This window comes from Hordeum vulgare, chromosome 3H (assembly GCF_904849725.1).
Source record: "Hordeum vulgare subsp. vulgare chromosome 3H, MorexV3_pseudomolecules_assembly, whole genome shotgun sequence".
In the NCBI taxonomy this organism is placed as follows: domain Eukaryota; kingdom Viridiplantae; phylum Streptophyta; class Magnoliopsida; order Poales; family Poaceae; genus Hordeum; species Hordeum vulgare.
The window spans coordinates 583,907,681-583,932,288 of NC_058520.1; the positions used below are offsets into that span (position 1 = coordinate 583,907,681).

General features: G+C 45.2%; 2 protein-coding genes across 2 annotated transcripts; both read right to left on the bottom strand.

Annotated features, from left to right (window-relative positions):
- Positions 1–10,966: 10,966 nt before the first annotated feature.
- On the bottom strand, positions 10,967–12,154 carry LOC123442101 (putative F-box protein At3g52320). The gene has a single exon (XM_045118202.1). It carries the CDS (start codon positions 12,152–12,154, stop codon positions 10,967–10,969), a length of 1,188 nt encoding a protein of 395 aa, XP_044974137.1.
- A 9,994-nt stretch (positions 12,155–22,148) lies between these two features.
- LOC123440789 (putative F-box protein At3g16210) lies at positions 22,149–23,889 on the bottom strand. Its single transcript, XM_045117337.1, has 2 exons — positions 23,758–23,889; positions 22,149–23,677 (listed from the first exon to the last, which is right to left on the bottom strand). Exon 2 carries the CDS (start codon positions 23,649–23,651, stop codon positions 22,512–22,514), a length of 1,140 nt encoding a protein of 379 aa, XP_044973272.1. The 5' UTR covers positions 23,652–23,677; positions 23,758–23,889; the 3' UTR covers positions 22,149–22,511.
- Between the last annotated feature and the right edge of the window lie 719 nt (positions 23,890–24,608).

Genomic DNA, 24,608 nt, shown 5'->3' on the forward strand with positions numbered 1-24,608 from the left:
GTCTGCAACGCCACGGGCTCTGGCGTTTCAAAAAAGGTCAGATCGTGAAATAGTTTCAGTCAGAATTCATTTCATGAAATACTTTCATCCCAGGGGTCAAAATCATGAAAAAATCCTTTGGTTGTCACAATTAATAAGAATAGCCGGTACAGGTTTTTCAACCACACGCAAGTCCATCAAGAGTTCACGCAGTCATTCTGCCTCTACAGAGGTTGTGTCTAAAGTAGTTAGTTCTGCTTCCATAGTTGACCTTGTCAATATGGTTTGCTTGCAAGACCTCCATGACACTGCACCACCTCCATGAGTAAATACATACCCACTTGTAGCGTAGAGTACATCAACATCAGAGATCCAATTTGAATCACTATATCCTTCTAACACAGCGGGGTGCCCTGAATAGTGAATTCCATAACTCATAGTACCTCTCAGATAGTGCAAGACCCTTTCTAGTGCATGCCAATGATCACTACTCGGGTTGGACATGAACCTACTCAGTTTGCTCACAGCAAAAGAGATTTCTGGTCTTGTAGCGCTAGCTAGGTACATGAGTGAACTGACAATTTGAGAGTATCATAATTGATCTCTCATTTCTTTCTTGTTCTTTCTAAGTGTCACACTGGGATCATAAGGTGTTGGAGAAGGCTTGCTATCCATAAAGCCGAAACGGCTCAAGACCTTCTCAACATAGTGAGGTTGCGTTAGAGTAATCCCACTCTCATCCTTAATAAGTTTGATGTTTAGGATCACATCGGCTTCTCCCAAATCTTTCATGTCAAAACTCTTTGATAGGAAAGTCTTGACCTCATTGATCACAACAATGTTTGTACCAAAGATCAATATGTCATCCACATACAGACATAATATGACACAATTGCCTCCACCATGGCGATAGTAGACACACCTATCAGCCCCATTAATGACAAATCCCGCAGAAGTCAAAGTTCTTTCAAACTTCTCATGACATTGCTTAGGTGCTTGTTTCAGACCATACAAAGATTTTAGCAACTTGCACACCTTTTTCTCTTCTCCTTTTACCACAAACCCATCAGGTTGATCCATATAAATTTCCTCTTCCAACTCTCCATTTAGGAAAGCTGTTTTTACATCCATTTGATGAATGATCAGACCATAAGAGGCAGCCAGGAAAAGTAGCACCCGAATGGTGGTTATTCTAGCAACAGGTGAATAGGTGTCAAAGTAATATTTGCCTTCTTTCTGAGTGTAGCCCTTGGCCACAAGTCGCGCCTTGTACTTATCAATAGTATCATCAGGCCTTAACTTCTTTTTGAACACCCATTTACAACCCACAGGTTTACAACCATAAGGTCGTTCAGTTAACTCCCAAGTTGCATTAGAAAGAATTGAGTCCATATCATTATGAACAACTTCTTTTCAATCATCTACATATGGAGACGCGTATGCCCCTTCAATAGACTTGGGAGTATCATCCACAAGGTATACGACGAAATCATCACCAAAGGATTTTGCAACCCTTTGTCTATTGCTCCTTACAGGAGCTTCATCGTTATCCTTCTCATGGACTTCCTTGGGCGTTTGTTCAATATAATCATAAAATGTACTAGATTTAGAATTTAACTCAAAAGAAAATCTAGCAATGCTATGCATATCTTTCATAGGAAACATATTGTTAAAAAATATTGCATCACGAGATTCCATTACAGTATCTACATGCATATCAGGAACCTCAAATTTAACTACTAAAAACCTATAAGCAATGCTCCGCTGAGCATAACCCAAAAAAACACAATCCACTATCTTTGGTTCAAGTTTGCGTTTCTTGGGGATAGGAATATTGACCTTTGCCAAACATCCCCAAGTGCGTAAATAAGAAAGTGATAGTTTTCTCCCAACCCACTCTTCATAAGGGGTTTTCTTTTTATTTTTGTTAGGAACTCTATTCAGGACATGACATACAGTCAACAAAGCCCCCCCCCACACACACACACACCATGTCTTAGATAAACCAGCAGTGTCTAGGAATATGGTTGACCACACAACTCGCACCAAGACCGACGCTCCATTGCTAAGCCGATACATTTGCTCCTCTTCGCCATGCTTCGACGCCACAAACGAAAGCGCGTCTTGGCCCTCCTCCATGAAGTCTATCCGCAGCATGTCCCCTAGATCCACGGCTGCAACGAATTTTTGAATGTGCTTCCCGCTGGATGGTATAAAACCAACTGTGTCACGGCAGTGCTCGTCAATGAAGGAGTAGGAGCCTTGGGAAAGGACAGTGTTGCCACGCATGCGCACAAGAAAGCCATCTGCAGGCACCTCCACAAAATCCAGGTCTATAGTAGCCTCCATGCCTCTAGGAACAACACATGTTTCCAGTGTAATCTTGTCGTTGATATCATCGACATGGTTCAGTCTCCACGGGTCAAACTGTCCACATGCTTCCAGGCAACCGGAAACAATATTCAAGTCTTCGTCAGCCACCTTGGCCTTGGCCTTGGCCTTTATATCAATTTCGATCCAGCAGCATGATGCGAGTATTCCTCTTGCAGGATTCCTCGGGCATAAATAGCCACCTTTCTAAAATGTAAGGAAGAGACTTAATATTGAATATTCTCCATAAATAACATTAAGGCCTCGTTTGGTTAAGGAGGATTGGTGAGGTTTTGAGAGGAAAATCCACGGGAGGGCCAGAAACCCCACAGATCCTCGGGCGCCCATTTGGTAGGAGGGGTTTGCTTAGCCCAATCCCCTCCGCCCCCCTTCAATCCCTTCCTATCCATGTGTTTCAAAGCTCTCCTCGAGGGACTAGTGGAAGCAAAGCCTCGGGGATTTGAGAGGATTGCGTGGAACAAAGGGATTCACCCAATCCCCTGAAATCCCTCCCTCTCAAAACCTCTCCAATCCCCCTTAACCAAACGAGGCCTAAGGATGTATGTATAGGAAATAAGGAGGATTACATACTGGGTCAATTGCTTGTGCATTCTCTCTGGAGCAATGAAAAATGTAGTTGCGCGAGAAATCCAGGTGACCCCTTACTGCGATCATGCCATAGACCTCGATATTATTCGATTGTACCATATTGTCACGCATAAACTTGGTGAAACAGTAAGATTTTGTATACAGCTCGACCATTGTTAGAAATTTAGGGTTTGTGGTCTACCCCTATTCCTCTGCGCTTATCCGTGGTGCTGCTCACAATCGCATATTTGAGGCTAGGGGGTAGAGACCTTCTTATACTGTCTTTCCAAAGAGTCCACCTCTTATACAGATAAGATTCCTAGTCTTTTTAACTAGTTTTCCGGGATAGAGTCCAGATCAAATTACCAACAATGATCATATTTGTCTGTTAACCGATTCTACCCGTTTATGTCCCCGGAGCACACGCTTGTGAGCAACGCGCCATAATAGAGTGTAAATTCCTCTAATTATGTAAATCAACATTAGGGCTCTAATCTAACTATACGATCAGCTCCTTCCAATTATCAGCGTACCCGGGTAGTCTTTCCAATATATATAAAATATATTGTATTCCACCAATAATTGACCAGCTTCCTTAAGTATATAACTTAAGTATTCCAACAACTAATAATTTCATGATAATCATGTAAAGTAATTCCATGTATAAATACATGTATGATTCCATACTGAGGTATTCCCAATATTAGCAATTCCTATTATTTGAATATAGTTGCAGGACACATAATTCCAACATCTCCCACTTGTCCAAAACGACCATTCAAATATTCATAAATTCATAGCCTAAACATGCTTGCCAAATACCTCCTGACTAAGAAGCTTAGTCAAGGGACCAACAATCATATTAACACTATGTTAAAAACTCCATAAATATATATCAAAAACTCCATAAATATATATTGTGATATATTCCCTCAATATGTTTCCTTGTTGTGACCCCTAAGATCACTAGAGACCTTAGTTTCCGCCTAATTATTCCAGCATAGCTGTCTTTGGCGTCTCGAGTATTATTTCCTCGAGCACAATTCCACCTTTAGAGGCACCTTGAGTATTTTGTTTCCTCAAGTAAAATTCCGCATCAATTATTTCCGGTCACATATATCAATACTATGAATAATTCCACATTAAGTCAAAATATATGATAACCATGATGAATAAATTTTCAAAACCACGTAAATATCAAATCCAATCAGTAAATGAAGTTCCATAAGTAACCTTGTTTTAATAAAATTCCTGATTTTAGTCAATGAACCTGCACCATATTAGTACTACAAAAAATAAAATTGAACATGCGTACCTGGACTTATTTCTCATCTCGTAGATACAATAATTGCTTCCTCAATGTATTTTAAAAAAGTGACTTGTCCTGATGCACTTTCCACAATCTAATATGATGTGTGACATTCCCTTAGCTTCTTGTATTTCCTTCCACTACTTGAGTGCAGCATAAATTCCGGAAGCTAGGGTACGATTGTATAACAAAGATACAGTAAATTTTAGCATCATGTATTATCCCTTTTTCCTCAGGAGTTCAAACATAATTCCTCAACGAGTTTGGTTTCAGGTACTTTAACAAGTTTGCAACTTCCATAGAAACATTTAAAAAAAACTTGTCCTATGTGGTTCCACTCCCAAAACATAGGAAGCTTCAAACGTTCCTTTCATACGAAAGTTAAAAACACGACCAAGCTTTCACTTCCATCAATGTGATTTTATCATTGCAAACAACAAAACAATGTTAACATATACAATAATAAAGCAAAAAAATTATACTTACATTTGTAGATGACCTCCTTGATTCATTTAGAAAACCATATGACTTGCTATTCCATTGATGTGAAGCTTGTTATAAGACCATACAATAATGTATTCAATTAGCAAACTATGTTTTAGTTCCTCTTTCCCAAAATTCCAGGAGAGAGAGTTTCCACAAAGTATATTTCCCTTTGTGTGAAGAACTGAATAACAAGAGTAACATTATAATATTCCAGTGAGTCAAATTTCCTCACAAATTGAATAAAAAACATTTACAAACAATGGACTTGCGGTTTCTTGGTATGATAGTAAGTTCCCAAACTATATAATTCCTCAATGAGTTTATTCCTTCCCGCATTTCTTCCACACATAGTTGACATTCGAAGAAAAAAAATTGAGCCTTCTCAAGAGACTTCCTCCAAAATATAGAGTGTGTTTCCCCCAAAACACATAACAATTATCCATAGATGTCATTCCAAGTTAATTCCTCCCACTTATCCTAAGCATGTCGATGTTGGGAGTGTCACTTGTAGTTTCCTTCGGGTCAAGATTATATTCCAGTATGATTGTCATCAATTCCACCCTTGATCATAAAAATAATTGTGTTCCTACTTTCCACCAGTTTTCCTTTTCCACATAAAAAGAAAACACAATTCCTGGTGTGTGCTTTGTAGTAATGTGCGATATTGACAACCAACAGTATATATGTGATGCTTCGTCCAAAAAACAAATGGTAGTAAAAGTATCCAATTCCTCCATTTAATTGCGGAGTGTACGATCTATTACAATGGTGAATAGTTCCATGCCCTTTTCATGTCCAATTGACATATTCCTGAAGTGTAATTTCCCCCACCAATCAGTTGTTAAAACTTTGATATCTTTTAATCAACTGATTTTCCACTTCAGTATGTAATGTGACAAGCACAATAAGACATTCCGGCTTGTATTTTAAATAGTATAAACATAACCATATCAAGTCCAATTATCAATGAATGAGATAAAATAAATAATCTAGCCTCTAGTGGGAGTGGGAAAAGAATACCATAACTGTATTAAAAAAATGATGTGAAGTTTCCTTTTGTAATCTCCTTCCACCTTAATAAAAGGTGTGCCAGTAAAGATGTCCAGTATATATGCTTCACAAAATACCAAAGTCCTCCCACTAAAGTTTAGAATTCCAGAATCAATAAGCTAATTCATCTAGTTCCAAGATATGTGACCAAGTCGTTGATGACGTAGATAGTAAAATTCCAAGCATGTGTTCCCATTGTCGGTATTCCTCTATATAGAGTTATCTTTTCCAAATAAACAAATTTGGTTGCCAACTTTCAATGGATATCAAGAAAGATAGACCATTGTGTGAAAATCCATAATGCACTAATTTAACCAAGCAATATTTCCGCTCTTCCTTTTCCAAATCGTATGTCATAATCAATAAATTCCAAAGATATAAAAATAAATCAAATACCTTCACATGAAAGTTGCATAAAGTGTCCTATATTAATAATACCTTTCCTCTATAAATAAGTGATTGCCATAATGAGACACTTTTCCAATTCCTTCCAATGCAAGGTTAGCATAATAGCGTATCCACTAATAATAATTTCCCTCCAGAACGGAGTTTTAGGACATAATTTCCAAATAAATAAATATAGTGCAGATAGAGTATCGTGAGGCATACCGACAAATGAAGAGCAATTTTCCTTGTCTTCGGAGTGACTCTTATCTTCGTCCACAAACAAGTGATGCTCAATAATAATGCTTCTTTGAAATCCCTTTCCAGCTTACATGTAATTTTCCGGATAATATTTCCACCGACAATAATTTTCCTCCTGAACGGAGTTTGAGGGCGTAATTTTGAATACCAAAACACATCAATTTTCCGGCAAATGAAAACAAATTTCTTTGTCCTCGGAGTGACTCTCATATTCCCCCATACACAAGTGATGGTCAATATTAACAGTTGCCTGAAGTCCCTTTCCAGATTATGCATAATTTTCCACATAATAATTCAATGATGGAGATTTTCAGTATCCAATCATTTACTCCATGCAGCACACACTTTTTATTCGGAGTTCTCTTTAACTTCTTCCAAAGAATAGGTGCATTATCCTTGTTATGATGGACATGCAGTAGATTAGCAATCAAACAAGTCAGTCCGATGATCAACGATCTAATAAATAAATGAACAAATAACTGGGATTTGTAATTAACGTCCCTTCCCTTGTAGTAAGCATGCACAACTGCATGTGGATCTTCCGGCCGTCCGGTGGCCGTGCAATTTGGCTAGTTTGTACGGCCAGTGAGGTGCCCCAACTTTTCTAGTTCAGACATTGGTGGTGTTTCATAAATAAAAGAAGACGTATGGAGCAAAGCATGTCAAAGCATGATTCTGTTCCTAGTCTTTTGTACTACCGGAGTAATTTGTGCTCACGAATTAATCAAATCGACACGAAGATAACAGGCATCTTGGCCATCTTTGTCTAGAACTGATTTAAGTATCCCGCAAAACTGATTTAAGTGTGAAGAAGAAATTGACAGTCAGAAGTTTCTCCAGATAGGTGCCACTTGGCAAACAGCAAGAAGTTTCCATGCTGATAAATCTGAATTCTATGTAGATCACAGATTCCCAGCGACAACACGATGCAGTTACTCTAACTGAACTGACACACATCTTATATTTCAAAACTGCAGCTGGAGAACCACGCTCTGAAGCCACCGACTATCAAACCAGAATGGCAAAAGATCACTTGGTTCGCATTAAGTTGAAACAGCAGTTCTATCAACATTACCATATCTTCCGTTTCAAAAAAGAAAAAATACCATATCAAAGTTTTAGCAGACATGAAAATACATCACAGAAACAGAATGACAAAGAGACCTGAATCTCCACGGCATGTAGTCCAAAGAGAATATACAACAACAGTCTTACATTCCAGGTCCATCCAAACAGTAAGATACGTTCTATGCTAGACCTAGAGATTGAGAACAAGAATATAAGCATGCATGTACTGTCGGAAAACAAGGCTGCTGTTAGAATAATCCGAGGCAATCTGTCGATCCATCGAGGGCCAAACAATCACACAAGCACGACATCGAGATTTGTTAACGAGGTTCACCGATATAGCTACGTCCCCATGGCATGACTACGGGCGCTCCTCCCATGACACCGTCACAATACCGCACCCTAGCCGTCCTGGGCACCGGCACACGCCGCCGGTTCCCCTGTACGTCTGTGCTATTATGTTGGTATAGGTTACCTCATGTGTCTAGCCCCGCTATATATGAGAGGCCTAGGATACAAGTGTTTATTAGGACACGACTCCATATCCTGTCTAAACACAATACTACTACAAGTCCAACTATAACCTACCTTGTACACAATATTCGACACAACTCTAATAAACTCCACCTTGGCGAATATTCTCCACCACCTTGAATTCGTCCATGCGTCAAACTTCCATGTACATTGGACTTAAGCTTATCCCACGAGCACCGCTGCTACTCCAAAGACTCCATGTGACTCCACCTGCAACTTGAAGTTCCTTCTTTTCCTGACCATAGTCAATGCTCGAACGAAATTAAGCTCCACATTACTCTAGTTGCGCTCCCAACTTCCAAAGTATCTAACAGCATCGCACATCGATCACTGACATGTGTGAAAGTGAACAATTCATACTGGGTGTCGCACATAAGAGTTACTTGAACTCAACATCACCACTCTTCCTTGACCACCCGTCTGAAACTTGAAGGAATTTCACCATTGCTTGTAGTCATCCCGAGTCACATTCGCAGTTGTCTCACCACATGTATGACCACCAGAGCCCCGGCCCGTCTCCATGTCCCGTGCATACCACACGCCTCGTCGCTATTACTGCGTCGAGCCTCCGCTGGCCCTGTCGAGTCTCAAGGGTCGCGAACCCACACCACTCAACACCCACTGTAGAGTACCACCGATCATCACCGACCGATGACGAGTATCACGTTTCCATCAGACCACCGAGCTCCAGTCCGAACCACGTGTCACTCGCTTTTCCCCGAGTGAAGTCCTTCAGACTCCAGCTCCACCTTCAACATGACTCCATGGTAGATAATCAGTACACCCCTTGCGCCACGTCGACTTCAAGCTCACATGTGCACCGTCTTGAATCAACCCCGCGCCATAGTATTGTCGGAGCCACACAAGCCCTAGAACCCGTGTCGCATGTTTCCACGCCCAGAAGTCGGTCACCACCAGCATCACGCTCCTATGTCGTCGTCGCCGATCCCACCACCATCTTTTGTATCAACCGACTCGCTTTGACCCATCAGACTGTCTAGTCCAACCCAGCCGAATCATCCCACTGCAATCGTGCTTCACCTTGCATCACACCCACTTACACATTCGTGCATGTCTTAGACGCCATGTGTTTGCATGATCCTCATTACGTGCTTGTCTGCGTGCCTCTGCCGCCTATTCACGTGTTTCAAGCCTTCTCAACAAATCGATCACACACATGGCCTTGGCACTTTTTTTTAACAAACAAATCTCATGTAAGTTGTACGCCTGGCCAGCCTTGCCCATCTTCACCGATCCAACGCCTCGCCACCGTAGGCCTTGAGCCAGCCACGCACTAGTAGCATCACACCTCCACCTCACGGTTACACAAGGGGCTAGCCCATCAAGGAAGCACACGACCAGCCACCATGCCCTAGGCTTGCCCACGAGCCGTATTGGTTTCGGCTCCCTGCTTATGATTGTATCCAGATGATATCGCTGAATCGCACAAGTCTCGTTGAATCGTATGTACGACGCTGCTCGCCCTCCCAGATGCACGCCTGCTTGGACTGCATGACCGCGTCCCCCGATTGCCAGCTGCGTTGCCGCAGGCCACGTGCTCATCTCGCCGACTCCGAGTATATTTTGACTCGACGTCGTTCCACGCGATAGTGACGCCATGCCGTCTCTTTCAATCTCGACAACGACTGATTCTTCTACGATATCTTTACCTCTGGATCAACAGAAATCGCCTCATAACCTAGCTCTGATACCACTTGTTAGAATAATCCGAGGCAATCCATCGATCCACCGAGGGCCAAACAATCACACGAGCACGACACCGAGATTTGTTAACGAGGTTCACCGATATGGCTACATCTCCGGGGCATGACTACGGGCGTTTCTCCCATGACACCGTCACAATACAGCACCCTAGCCGCCCTAGGCACCGGCACACGCCGCCGGTTCCCCTGCACGTCTGTGCTATTATGTTGACATAAGTTACATCGTGTGTCTAGCCCCGCTATATATAAGAGGCCTAGGATACAAGTGTCCTATTAGAACACGACTTCATATCCTGTCTAAACACAATACAACTACAAGTCCAACTGTAACCTACCTTGTACACAATATTCGACACAACTCTAACAGTTGTAAAATCTTAAGTTCTGGGTCAATTAGAGCTAGAGGTTAAGAATAAGAAAACAACCATTCATAACAGAAGTTCATGCAGACGAATGCATTCACAAACAAAGAAACAAGCAGACACAAGAACGTAGATATCAAAATGTTCATAATAGTTCCAACAAAAGTGGTAAATATCCATAGTAAAATAGTAGGGTGTTACACGAGTGCGGACGTTTGGAGCTCGGTCTCCATGGAGGCCGAAATTTTTGAATAATTCAAAATTCAAATTTTCGGTTTTAAAAAAATCTGAAAAAAAATATGGAAGTAAAGAAGGATGTTATGTGTATGTGTGCAAAAATTTAGGATAAAATACCTTGAAATACGATCTGCATAAAAAAGACAAATTCATGGCCTGAAACGATGAATAGTGTCATGTGTAAAAAAGCCTCAGATTTGTCTTTTTTGCACAGCCCTCATTTCAATGTATTTTTTTCTGAAAATTTACACATATGTGTGTTACGCCTTCACTTATCCCTTTTTTCAGAATTTTTTGAAATATAAACATATGAATTTTCATAAAATTTGAGTTTCAAATTTAAAAGCCTTCATGGAGCTCGGGAGCCAAAAGCAATTTCCGGGTGTTACACCTGCATGGCTGCTATATATGACCACTCGAACACAAACGGAGTACTAAGTTCACTGAATAGCTAGCATCATAAAGTCTGGTACAGGAGTGCACTCAAGCACCAACCGCTTATCACAACTTCATAAGGTCTACCCAAATCACATGCTTCTTTGCTTGTACAATTAATGTAACTCTAGTATCCTCAAAAAGGTGGGAAACCGTGAACTTCCAATGAAAAAATGCATTTAGTTTCCGTCTGCTAATGACTCCGAGAACAAAGGAACATAGGAAAGATAAGGCAAGCTGTAATTCCATGAAAGATCACATATGAAACGCAGCTCCCCAGAATCCAATTCGTATGAAAATAATTTCGTCGGTTGGTAGCAGAATCTGAATCCTTTGGTTATGAATATCATATTGTGTTCTGGGTGGGCTGAGATAACGCCATAAAATTGCTCAGAGCTTGAATAGCCTATTCCAAAGAGTCGCAGGTGGCTGATATTGAGCTTCAGGGTCCAACAATTTTCAGTACTAGAATCTTCAAGAACCCAGAAAGACAGTTCAGAAGCACTCTGAATTGTGAGATACAATTGTCCACGTGATACATAGACATTAGGACCGCTAGAAGCATCATGTGAAGTGGGAATAGGAATGATCCTACAATTTCCCTGCAGGTCGACAGCTGCAACTGAATTATTATCATAGCATAAATACAATACTCCGCTCAAGAACACGCCATCACCTGATAAGTAGAGTATCCCAAATGGATCGTCCCAAGCAACTGGATGTGTCCAGACTCCAACTTTGGAAGAGTAGATTCCCACCACTTCAATGCAAGAATCATCCCTCTTACTCGGATTCCAAGCAATAGCAGCTACCAACTCGAACACATAGAAATGTGAGGAGACGGCCGGGTCGAATCCCAGGAAAGCGCTGCTCATATTCCAGCACCACTTGGTGGCAGGCACAGTTACCCATTTCTTGGTGGCGGGATTGCACACCACGTAATCCAGCATCTTGAGGTCAGACGACTTCCAGCCTCGGCAGAGGAGGAGGCCGTTGCAGCAATCCAAGATTTGGAGTCTCTGGTATTTGGGCAGGAACGAGAGGGAGGCGTCATGAGGGCACCAGTTCCCTGAGACGCTTAGGTAACCAGGAGAAGAACGATCTCGATGGTGGAAGAAGCCGGCCAGGGTCGACTGGGGAAGCTTCTCCCGGTGGTCAGGGTGGGAGATGAGGTCCCGCCAGCGCGTGGAGACGCACTTGCAGCAGCAGGTGGACTTGTACGGTACGCGGGAGATCACCTCCACCAGGAGGTCATCTGGGAGCTTGGCCGTCGGATCGCTGATGAAGACCGGCCCCGTGGATCCCGGCAACCGGGAGATGGCCTCGACCAGGAGCTCGTCGGGGACCTTGATCGTCGGATCGCGCATGAGGGCCGTCGCCGTGGATCCCGTCGCAATCTCAGGGAGGCAACGAGCGGCGAATCTGCAGATCCGGGCGGAGGAGGACAAGTTAGGGATTTAAAACCAAACCTGCTTTGAACACCTGGGCCTTTTTTTTTTTTTGCTTTGAACCAGAAGGCTTACTGCATGGTAACACCTGGGCCTTGTGTGTGAGTCCAAACACCTTTTTGTTTTTGACATGAAGTCCAAGAAAAAAACACCGCTCAATGAAAAACTTGTTTTTTTTATAAAGGAAATATTATTAATATCACGAGAACATCAATTACATCGAGCGTCTACACCAGTAAGACAACGAAAGACATCAAAGATGCACATAACCAAGAACAAAATAAAAGAGAGAGAATCGGAAAACCACCCAGCCCCCGCGTCGCTCCCCACGGCGACACGGGCATCGACACTAGCAGTCACCGACAGCCGCTTCCCCGCCATCCTCCCCCTCGCCAACGCGGGCCTGCGTCGCCAGTCGAAGGTTGTGTGGCAACGGCGGCGGCGGGGCTTTCTCCAGGGCACGGGCGGACCCATGGATGTTTTGTGCGGGAGTCGGCGCGTGGTTCGTCCTGCAGGCGGCGTCGATGGTCGGAAGGTCCTCTTCTCCGGCACGCGGCGGATCCGGGGCCCTCGCGCCCGGATCTGATGAGGTGGTGGGCGCGCGACCGTGGGGGAGGCTGGTGCACGACGGAGGTGCACTTCCCAGGGTGGATGTGGTGTAGGTGCTCATGGCGGATATGGGTCTCGGTCTGTGGCTATCGGCGGCAAGGGGCGGTTCGGGCGCACGGTTGTGTCAAGGGGCCAGTGAGGCCGTTGGTCATCTTCGATGGGGTGGTGGCAAGTGACAGCGATGCAGTGGGGGCGGCCTGCGCAGTTGTTACGTGTGTGAGCTTCTGATCTATGTGTTGGCTAGGGGTTGCCTGGGTGCAAGCGTGCGCGGGCGGCGGCAGTTCTACAAGGGCTTCTCATGGTGCGAGACAATGCAGGCGAGGTGGCGGATGAGGGGCTAGGCGCGACGGTGCTGAGTGGTGCTCGGGGCGGCGGGGTGCTGGTTCGTGTCGGGGAGCGCTGGAGGTATTGGCAACGAGGATCTACGCCCTCGTGGCTGCCTGTTGTGGCGTGGTGGAGGACTGTTGTGGTGCTTGTGCTCAGGCGACGTTACTAGCCTGGCGCAGCTCATGGTGGAGGGGCTTGAGCGATCTGTACGGCGCTCGAGCGGCGGCTTCGGCCGCGAGGGGCGCGGTCGATGGGTGTCTGCGCGGTCCGACATCGCGTCGACGTCCCTGGGGGTGCGCGGATTGGAGGCCCATGGCAACGAGCAAGTGCGCTCGAGCAGCGTGTGAGGCGGATCTGGTTTCCGACCGTCGGTGGTCTCTGCGAGATACGGTTGGTTGTGGTGGATATTGGTGCTTCTTCGTTGATGGGCAGCTTCGATGGTGGTGATGTGTGGCTGAGGTGGTGTGGAGCTTGATGAAAACCATGTCTTGACCTCATGTCGTGACCAGCGATGGCGGCGGCTGTGGCCGTCGTTGACCTTCATGAAGAGGTCGTTGTTTGTTCTCCCACCCCTCCTACACGGATCTGGCCATTTTGGCCTCTTCGGGGGGAAACTTGATTTGTGATCGAACGATGACGATGCCCTGGTGTCGTATTCCCTCTTGGGGGCTTCGTCAAGATTGGCGCCGGCGAGCGTGACCGGTGGATGGTGGTTGGCGGCGGATGTGGCGTCCAAACTTCTGTGGCAACGATGATGGTGGAAGCAATGTTGGCGACGTGGCAATGGTTGCAATAGTCAGCTCTTCTTCGTCCTATATACGGTTTTTCCTCGGTTTTTTTGTTGCTATAGAGCCGAAGCTGCGGTGGTGGGACCCTGCGGTATACGACGACTAACTGCAGGTATCCCATTCGGCGATCTCCCGTGGCGCCAACTGTGCCTGGTTTTGTCCTATAGAGTTCTCCGTCAGAGTCGGAGTTGCGTTGTCTGGCCGCAGGTGGTTGATATTTTGGCATAGGTCTTCATGCGGCCTCATGTATCCTCTACAATGTGGGTTGGGTTGACGATCCCCTACGACGAAGTCGGAGTCATTTGCTCACAGTGTAGAGATAGCGATGACGCCTCTAGGGGAGGAGTGATGACGATGACGCCTGGTGCTGTCTCGCCAAGACCCTCTTTGAAGTGATGTGCATGAGCTTTTTTATGTGAGTCACTCAGTGGATGTAATGGTTTTTGCCCGGTTTCCATAATGAACTGGGCAATCTGGTTTTCGCTTGGTTTTTCCTAATTAACCGAGCACCTCTTTTCTTCCTAATGAATACAGGATAACTCCCATTTCGAAAAACAGAGAGAAACAAAAAAAGTAAGACCCCGTTGTAGTGATGAAAGACTCGCTACAACAACACTCTAACTATCAACAAATACAACACATAGACCAGCAAAAGAGGATCACCAGAAGTGACACCTTCAAGAATGAAATAATGTATAAGCATTGTTGTCGGTCGATCAAGGATCTTGAGTATTCACCCTGGAGAAAGACTGAGATCCCAAAACAATGCCTTCAGCACGGCCATTGCCAGGTCCAAACAATGAAGGCCAGATCTTAGGTTTTCACCCTGGAAATCATGACTCGGTACTCAAGAAGCACCGCCAAAAATATTGTCCATCTGTGTTGCCGCTCCCTCCCGCCAAAGCCGTTGTTGCAAGTCCTCAACACCCGGCACACAGGAAATACATGTGCCGCCAGTCTTCATTGCAACCAAACTACTCTCCGCCACTACAAGCCTCCTATTGCAACCGCCATGACTTTCTTTACCAGTATCAATACCATGAAATTCTATATTTAGACATATCACACGGCACCAGCAAGACATGGAAGCTTCATGCCATATCCTTATGAACCCTCTCTGGTCGATGATAAGGGTGCGCCCGACCAGATCAATTCCAATCGATTATAACGCGATATACGTGACGGATTCAAATCCGTCATGCATGGGCATGGATGACAGTTTTTGGATGATCCCTGACGGACAGTGACCATCATGGATTAACATATTTCTTGTAGTGATCTACATATCCAGTGACACCGTCAATAGTTCTTAAAAAGAAAGACCGGAACTCGTCTGCATCCAAATCGAGGAAGCCGGCATAGAGTAGATCGATATTTTTGGGACTCAAAGAATAGAAGGACCAACAATGTCCAGTGCTACCCGCAACACCGGTGCTGGATATGGCCTATCCACATCGAGCAGTCAGGCTGCCACAGGCCCACAGAACAAGCAACCCACCAGGCAGCCAACATGGACCAGCATAGCCGCGCACCTCACCCGCAACTCGCTGCCGTGTCGAAGCGCCTTGTCAGCACGCCGTCATCGCTCGAGGTCACCCGTCTGCGCCAGCAACCTCCGAACGAAGGGAGAGGAGACCCCGCCGCCACCGCCGAAGTCCGGGATTTTCAGGCCTAATGGATTTGCAGGCCTATATCAACAGTAAACAAGGCAGTAGTAAAATATTTGAAAATGAAAATGAGACACTGCTCTGCTCATTCGGTCACAAAGAGGGAACAGCGACACGAGGAGAGACAGTATGCAGCATGCAAAAGTTGTCAGAAGTCAAATGCAAGAGAGAGAGAGAGAGCTGGACCATGCAAAGCTTTTTGAGGAGTTTTTAAGAGGTGCTTTCACATGCTGCATGCACGTTAAGAGAGAGAGAGAGTGTGCAATGTTCAGTAAAGAGAGAGAAAAACATCCGGTTGTTTGACTTGGCTGATGGGGGGTCCACATCACATGACATGACAAATCTATCCCAAGCAGCGACCTAGATAACTAAGATAAGCATGCTGCTCCTGCAAATGATCTGCAGTTAGGATGTGTTTGGTTTGAGGACCGAAAGTCATGGAATGTCATGATTCTATCATAAAGTCATGGGTTGGTTCCATCCTTATGTTCAGTTGATGATAAAAAATGGCATGAGTTGGTTCCGTCCCGATGTTTAATTGAAGAGATGAAATGAGAAGAATCTAATGCCACTCACCTCTTCGATATAAATGATGAAATTACATCTCTGAACAAATAGAGTTCTTTGCATTTGACAAGCCTATAATTTAAATTTTCAGCAACACTTTTTTTCTATTTTCAACACATGCAAACAAAAATATATGATCATGAGTACATACCAAATATTTACGAAGGTAATCACGAAAATGAAAAAATAACCACGAAAAAAATAATCACGAAAACAAAAAAAATAACCATAAAAACTTTTGTTCGCGTGCGGGGGTGAGCGCGGTGAGAATTGCTTCGTTATTTCTTTGCTTTCATGGACGAATAACAAGTCAATTACTTCAAATCGGCGGAATCGCTTGGTGAAGCATCTGAAGTGAATATTCCCTGCATGCGTATGACCCAATTCCGGTTTCTAACCCAACTAAACACAAAAACGGCTGCTAGGATGGAACCAACCCATCTGATTTCACCTTATCCTGAAACCAAACACACTTTTAGACACAGCATCACACGAATCTCAGCGCATCCAGACGGATAGGATAACGAGGGGTTGGGACCCCCAGGAGCTACCACGCATTTCCGTTCACAATATATCATGTTAGACCTTCTATTTACAACTAGTTGAATGCCCGTACGTTGTTACGGAAGAACATAATAATATCGTTTTAGGTGTACTTTGTTAATGTATTATTTTAAGATCATTTTATTTCCCCTCACCGGATAAATGTTGCTCTCCCTGCTTCGTCTTGTATCTCAATCCGCTCCTTCGCTCGAACTTCGTTGTTGTCTTCTACTTCTTACCTAATTGACTTCTTGTGCGTTGACACAAATAATTGTATGATTTTTTTATGTTTATCCAACAACACGACATCATGTTCTTTTCAAACACGACACTTTTTATGGATTGTGGTGATTAACAAATATCATCCACTTATTTCCTTGCATTCTTATGAGTCCTTTATCACACTTTTTTTGGAGGAAGACAAAACGGCATCTTTGCCCCCGCTTATTTCTCCTCCAGCTGCACTCTTTCCTTATGTCATTTCTGTAACATTATCGTCAAGTATGTCGTCTCGCTTTAACATCATTAAAGATATTTCAGATAATCTTGTAGAGCTTAGCTAACAAACTACAGAGATCAGATAAATCTCAACCAAAAAATAACAATAGGACCTTGACAAAGATCAGACAAATCGATCCAAACCGTTTACACAGGTAGCAAACTGCATTGATTGATAGTATTCAGCATGGGGCCCCCAAATCCCATTCTTGGCAGCGTGATTTTTCTCCAACATAGCAAACCTGCAATGGAGTAGAGCTATGTAAGATGTTGTTCAGAGGAGATGTGCCTAAGACGATATGGTGCTCACAACATCTTGTTTCAGTATCATCTTTATCTGAAAACTGCACATAAGTATTGTCCATTATATATGCAATTAGTATCACTACATCTCGTCGTCATCACTATATGGAATTGCACCAAGAAACAGGTTTCTGATCCATCTATGAGGTTGCACGTTCTCTGAATATCTAAACTTGCATTTTCTCTGGAGATGCACTACTTGTCATTAACCTACTGCACCTGGGTTACAACTTCGACATCACCAGAAACCTTGTCCACTGGTGCAGCGGGCTATAGGCGACAAACGGGATGCTGCCCTGGGAATTGCAGCCACAAATAAGCAGCAGGTAAATGGGTGTATCTCTTTCACTGTGTACACGGAAAATGAGAAGAGTGGGGAGAGCAGAATGATCGAGCTGATAGGAGGGCTTCAGTGGGCGTGAGAGGCACCACCGCCCCACGACCTCAGGCCACCCACGATCGCGCCCTCAGTTGTCGCTCCCACCGATAGTCGTCTTCCTTCCGCAACAACACCAGCTAGAATCAGAAAAAGATTGAGAGATCAAAACCCAGTGAGGAATAGAAGGACAGAGATATAAATCGAGTGAATTGCAATTACTTTCAGGCTTCCATGGCTTCTACTCACCTCCTTCGTCCGCAGCCGCACCACCAAGTCGGTCGTCGCCCTGTCTCCGATCTCGAGGCCCGTTCCTCATCGGTCGCCGCTCTATCTCTGATCTCGGGACCCGTCCCTCGTCGGCCGCCGCTCTATCTTCGATCTCGGGACCCGTCCCTCATCGGCCCCTGCTCTGTTAGATTTGGGAACAGGAGGCAAGCCATATGGAAGGAGGTTGAGTCCAGGCGACAGCGCCAGGGCTTCCAACCTAAGGTAGTACACAACTTGGGGATGCGGCATCGCCTGGACTCTGGCTGCAGCGGCATGGGCGACGGATGTCGCCGCATTATGGCGGCTGCTCAGGGTGTGATTGGGTGATTCTGGGTTGTGGTTGCTCATATCATTTAAACCTACATTGTCTAAATTTTTATTTCCTCACCATATCATTTGCATCCAAAGAATTCTTAAGAAAAATACCAGCAAGCTCTAACGACGTACTCATGCTCCGCATCCCTTGCAGTAAGCGTTCATGTCCACATCCATGGACACGACACTCACGTGGTCGTCGGTGTTAGAATAAACCTCTAGGTCTTCTTTTACATGGGCTTGTTCACAATCCACAATCTGTACACATCCATGATAAAACATTCTCTAAAAATTATTCTACACATTAGCTTAAAATTCTGCACAATAACTCAAAACTTTGGTGCAGCAGTACACTCTCCACAATAGCATTAAATTTTTGCACATTCTCTGGAAGACAAAGAAAGCGAAGAAGGGTTGGGAGGGAGATAGATGTCACGCTCGATACCTTTTAGCTATAGAACAGAGCTTGAACAAAAGGGAGATGTATGCGGAGGGTCGAGCTCAGGGTGGGGCTTGAAGATGGGGATGTCGAAGGTAGAGGGCGGCGCTAGAACAGGTCATTCTCCATAACCATCCGCCTACACGTCTGTCCCGTGCTTCCAGCCCGCACACGCAACAATGGAAGCTCTAGTTCCTGCCCGCAAGTGGCGGAGAAGAGCGTCGGACAGTGACAAATAGGTCATCGTGCAAAAGAGAGAGTGGGAGTGGGAAGGGCCGCACCATCCACAACCAGAGCCGCGCCGTCTGCAACCAGGACCGCTGTCACCGCGAGGACGATGCAGAGCCTTGTGTGACCAACCCATGGCTCTTGACGGCAGATCGAGATCTGTTCCCGCGAAATATTCATAGTTGTAATTAGAACTCAAAAGCATAGCATTTAGGATATCTATTCTCACCGTGGACATTAAGAGCAACCTGAATAACACAGGCAACTTGCAGGCTGGCCCTACATGCTCGGTTTATACATACCTTCATTGTTTCTCTACTTCTCTTTGGATTTTTTTGGAGTCCTTGTGTTGAGAGCAAGCACATGATGCAAATAGCTGGCATACCATGACGACATGAGCACCAACTTGGTCAACTTCATGAAACAACAATCCAACTTAGTTACTACTAACGATCACATCTGCAAGAGGAAGACGCACATGACAAAAGGATCCAACTCTGAGGTGAAGAATAGATCACTAAACAAATTGAACGACCTCTACCTCATTGATCTTGCATGTCTCCAGGTTTGAGGTCACGAGACCTAATCCGGGAATAAGGCCTGCAATTCCAAACACACAAGAAGATTTAAACACTGAGAGCAAAAAATTGAGCATCACGAATACAAACCAAGGAGAACTCAACACCGAGACACAAAATTAGGCATCAGGACAGGAAGTATGCTTACATCAATCAGTTTATGCAGGTAGCGCGGAAGCTTCGCCAGCGTGGTGGCCGCGTGCAACGGATGGCAACGATGTCCTCAATCGTTTTCTCTTTGGTAAAGCCTGGTGGAAAAACACATCTTCCGCTCACGGCAAAGGAGATAGAGAGAGAGAGAGAGGAGCTCATCACCGACCATGGTCTCGCCGCTGCATCCAGTACCTTCCATGACGCTGTCTGGAGGATGATGGCCCATACACCCGTCAGAATCGTCTCCCAGTCTCGCAGTCGTGGGTTCAAACAGCAGCGGCCGATGGAGGCAGGCATGGAATTGAGCGGCGGTGGTGGCTAGTGGAGACGTGAGATCAAGCATATGCCCCGGCCATGGCCAAGGCCTCCTCCACCATCGAATCACACCGCCGGCTGTGACGCCAGGCCTGGGCCACCAGACATCGGTGCCCACACCTCGATCGACCTCTCCTGGTGTGGCCCATCTCGACGAGATATGGCCGTGGCGGATCTGGCGGCCTCCCCGCTGTAAGGAAAAAGGTGAGTGGAGGCGGCGCCTGTGCGGGAGAGGGAGGAGCTCTAGGTGGGGGAGAGGGAAGAGGGTGGTTGTGCAGAGGAGGAATGGATCGGAGATCGTGGGTGTGCGCCACCAGATGCAGGTGATCGAGACGAAAGGCAGAGGTCGTGGAGGGGCAAAGAACGTGTCGGTTTTTTCGTATGGATTTTTTTGGGTGAAGGAGGCTGGGTTTTGGAGGGATTGAAGGATTAAAAAAAACGTTGCGAGGACGTGGGTGAGAGGAGCTAACGATAAAAGGGAAGGTTGAACCATCGCTCTGGTCGAACCATCACGACGTTCGATCCTGCTTTAATAGTAGAGATATCATATCACTAGCTCCGTGCAGTGGCTGGCGGCGGTGATATTCAACCCGTTCCTACATGAGGGGTCAACATTGGTGTCTCCCTCAATAACCTCGTAGGATTGTTTGAAAGTGGGCTGCCTTTTAGGAGCAGGGGAGGCAAGGAGACCTATAATTCGCTCATGGGGCTGGAGCTCCTCATCGGCACGGTTCGTGGACAAGCTATGGTAGCAGCGATCATGGTAGATTGTCGGTCTTCGCAGCCACATCATCAAACCTTATGGTCTAAGGGCGACCAATCTTCTTCATCTTGGCCTAGATGTCAAAAGGGAGGCAATACGGCTCCAACTTGGAGTCCATGATGTGTAGGTGGTGCTATTGTAGAGGTCTCGGCGACCCAAATTGTCTCATCTCACTCTTGAGGACAACATAATCCTCTATAACACCAAGCTCCCTAATTTGAAAAGCCCACATTCAATTGAAGTTTCCAATTAAAATTAGGACACCCGATTTTGACCAGATCAACAATTTCTCAAGGAGATGAAAGCGGCTCACTCATCTCTCTATGTGATATGCCTCCTAAGTTTAGAGGCCTCTCAATCAACTGAGGTGTTCAATTTAAAATCTGACCACTCGATTTTGACTAGGTCAACTATTTCTTCATGAACATTCTCGTTCTTTTTTTAACTCACTGCACTCTTTAATTTTGAAGCTCTCCCATTTGGATTGAGGTGCTCAATTTTAGATTTAGTTTATATATGGACCGACTCAACAGTTTTTATAAATCAATCGATAAGAACTGGCATATAAAAACATATCAATCGCATGCACCCTCTGGCACCTAAAAAAAGGAAGCCAAACATGTGACTCGGTAACAAAAATATAGTGCATGCAGCCATCAATGTGGAATTTTTTTCACAAAAGTATGAGTTCATCATCAGATAACCTACAATCACACCGCAAAATGTCACCAAAAACACTGCGTTATAAATTAAAATAAAACACACTCCATCATTTCTCCAACTCGCCAAACGAAATAATCCATCGGTTCCAAAGTATAAGGTGTATTGTTTTTTTTTGAAAGGAGAAAATTCTATAATATTGTCCAAGTTTAGAGCCAAAAATATCGACATCTATAATATTAAATAAATAAAATATGATGTTACGGAGGTTCATACATTAGAAAGCCTTGACAATAGACCGTGTTAAATTACTACTCCCTCCGTAACTTAATACAAGACTGACAAAAAAGGTCTTATATTATGTTACGGAGGGAGTATTACATTACCATATCCCAGTTTCAGCAGACACGAAAATATAACACAGACATGGTATGGCAAAAGGAACTGAGAAATGCTACAGCAGTCTTGGCCATTCCAGGTCCAACCCAAACAGCAAGATAAGTTACAGGCTATATAAGATTAAGAACCTGAATATTATAACCATTCATGTACTGTCGGAAACACATGCTGGTATACCGTCAAATTATTCACAAACAGAGAGATAACAGAGACCAGACTCCAGATCTTAAAATATTCATACTAGTTTCAACAAGACGGTCACATATCCATGATTAAGTACAGAACTACAAAAACACAGGCAGAGTACTAAATTGACTGAAGAGCTAGCAGCATAAAGTCAGTCCATGACTTCACTCAAGCAGCAACAGCTTCTCAGAACTTACCCAGATTACTGTTGCTCATATTCAAGAATCGAGATCAAACTCCACAATCATCATCAGAAAGGCGGACAACCGTGAGGCTCTAATACACAAGACATTTAGTGCCCATCTGCCAATGACTCTGAGAACAAAGGAACATATGGAAGATAAGGGCGCCTCGAAGTCCATCCAAGATCACATATGAAACGCAGCTCCTTAGAATCAATTTTGTATGAAAATAATTTCATCTGTAATCGGTGCCCCGATAATGTAGACTGTACCGTTATGAATATCACATCGTCTTCTGGGTGGGCTGAGATAACACCGTAATATTCCTTAGAGCTTGAACCGAACAGTTGCAAGTAGCTCACATTGTACTTCAAGGTCCAATACCGTTCACTACTAGAATCTTCAAGTACCCAGATTGATGCTTCAGCAGCGCCATAATTTGCGAGAAACAATTGTCCTCGTGATACATAAACATAAGGACCACAACGAGCATCATGAAAAGTAGGAGGAGGAATGAAACGGTAGTTTCCCTCGACGTCGATGACTGCAACCAAATTATCATAGGAACATAAATACAACACGCCCCTGAGAAATGAGCCACCTGAAAAGTTGCGTATTTCAGTTGGATGGTCCCATTCAATTTGATGTGTCCAGCCTCCAGCTTTGGAGGAGTAGATCCCCACCTCTTCGATGTTATAATCATACTTCAAATTCGCATTGAAAGCCACGCCAGGTACCAACTCGAACACATGGAAATGTGAGGAGACGGCAGGGTCGAATCCCAGGCGAGCATACGAGAACTCGGACCATTCGTTGGCAGGGACAGTTACCCAATTCTCAGTGGCAGGATTGCACACCACGTAATCTGGCGTCTCAGGATAAGGCTTCGAACATCGACAGAGGAGAAGGCCGTTGCAGCAGTCCAACAAGTCGAGCTCCTTGCATTTGGGCAGGAATGAGAGGGAGGCGTCAATAGGACACCAGTTCCCTGAGACGCTGCTGTAACCATGAGATCCAAATGGACGGCTGTCCATGTCGTAGGTCTTGTAGAAGAAGCCGGCGAGGGTCGACCGGGGAAGCTTGTCACGGTGGTCGGGGTGGGAGATGAGGTCCCGCCAGCGCGTGGAGACGCACTTGCAGCAGCGGGTGGACTTGTACGGCACGCGCGACATGATCTCCACCAGGAGGTCGTCGGGGAGCTTGGCCGTCGGATCGCTCATGAGGGCAGTCTCCATAGATCCCGCCGCCATCTCCGGGGAGGCAACGAGCGGCTAATCTGTAGATCAGGGCGCAGGAGACGTCAGAGAGATACGTCCTGCTAGCAGTGAGTGGAGAATGGAGGAAGAGAGGACCTACCAGCTGATGCGTGGCGCGCGAACGGCAACGAGAGCAGCGGCGAGAGCGCCGGCGTTGGGTGCTCCAATCCGCGCCGGCGAGTGGGTGGCGGCGAGACGGTGAGGGTTTGGTTCGGATGCTGCGGAATTGGAACGGGAAGGACGGGCGCGTGGAGTTATCTGGGCTTTTTACTGGGCCGTGTGACTCTCATTATTTTGCAATAAAACACACTTCCATTTTGCATTCCTATATAACAATAAAAAAAGCCGCCCTGGACGAAACCCTACCCACTGGCAACCTTCGGCCACCATCCCTCCTCCCCTCCCACCGTCGCCGGCGAACACCGTCGGGCAAACCCCGCATGGCGTTCGCTCCAACGGGCCCTACCTGTCTCTGGGAGCAAGTCGGTAGCCAATTGATCCGACACACTCGATTTGTCTTACTGGAAAAGCACTTTCTCTCCTCGATATTCCGCTGCAGCAAGCTAAAGTACTCCCTAGGCATGCCTGGATGCCGTTGGAGTTGGGATTTATCACCTGTGCAATACCGGCACAGCGACCCGTCGAGACGATGGGAAGGTAGGGGCATGAGGTGTTCCTCGGTCCCCTAGTTTGTTTTATATGGGCATGGAGCAAGACACTTCTTGGAGTCGATGATCCTTCGATTGTCGAAGCCATGGCGCTTCCGGAAGAAGTTATTGTTGCTTCACGTTCGGTCGTGGCATCAATTTTGAGAGTTATGTAATAATGTTGATGTTTCTATACTTCGTCGTCTATCTAGATCAGCTAATGGTCCTCCACATCTATGTGTCCAGCATGCGTGTATATATGTTAGAAATGACTGAAAGCTGGATTGATAGACCTCCCAGTTTT

Bases quoted from the DNA above. Each gene is read 5' to 3' on its own strand.
- LOC123442101 (XM_045118202.1), bottom strand. From the start codon at position 12,154: ATGCGCGATCCGACGATCAAGGTCCCCGACGAGCTCCTGGTCGAGGCC.
- LOC123440789 (XM_045117337.1), bottom strand. From the start codon at position 23,651: ATGGCGGCGGGATCTATGGAGACTGCCCTCATGAGCGATCCGACGGCC.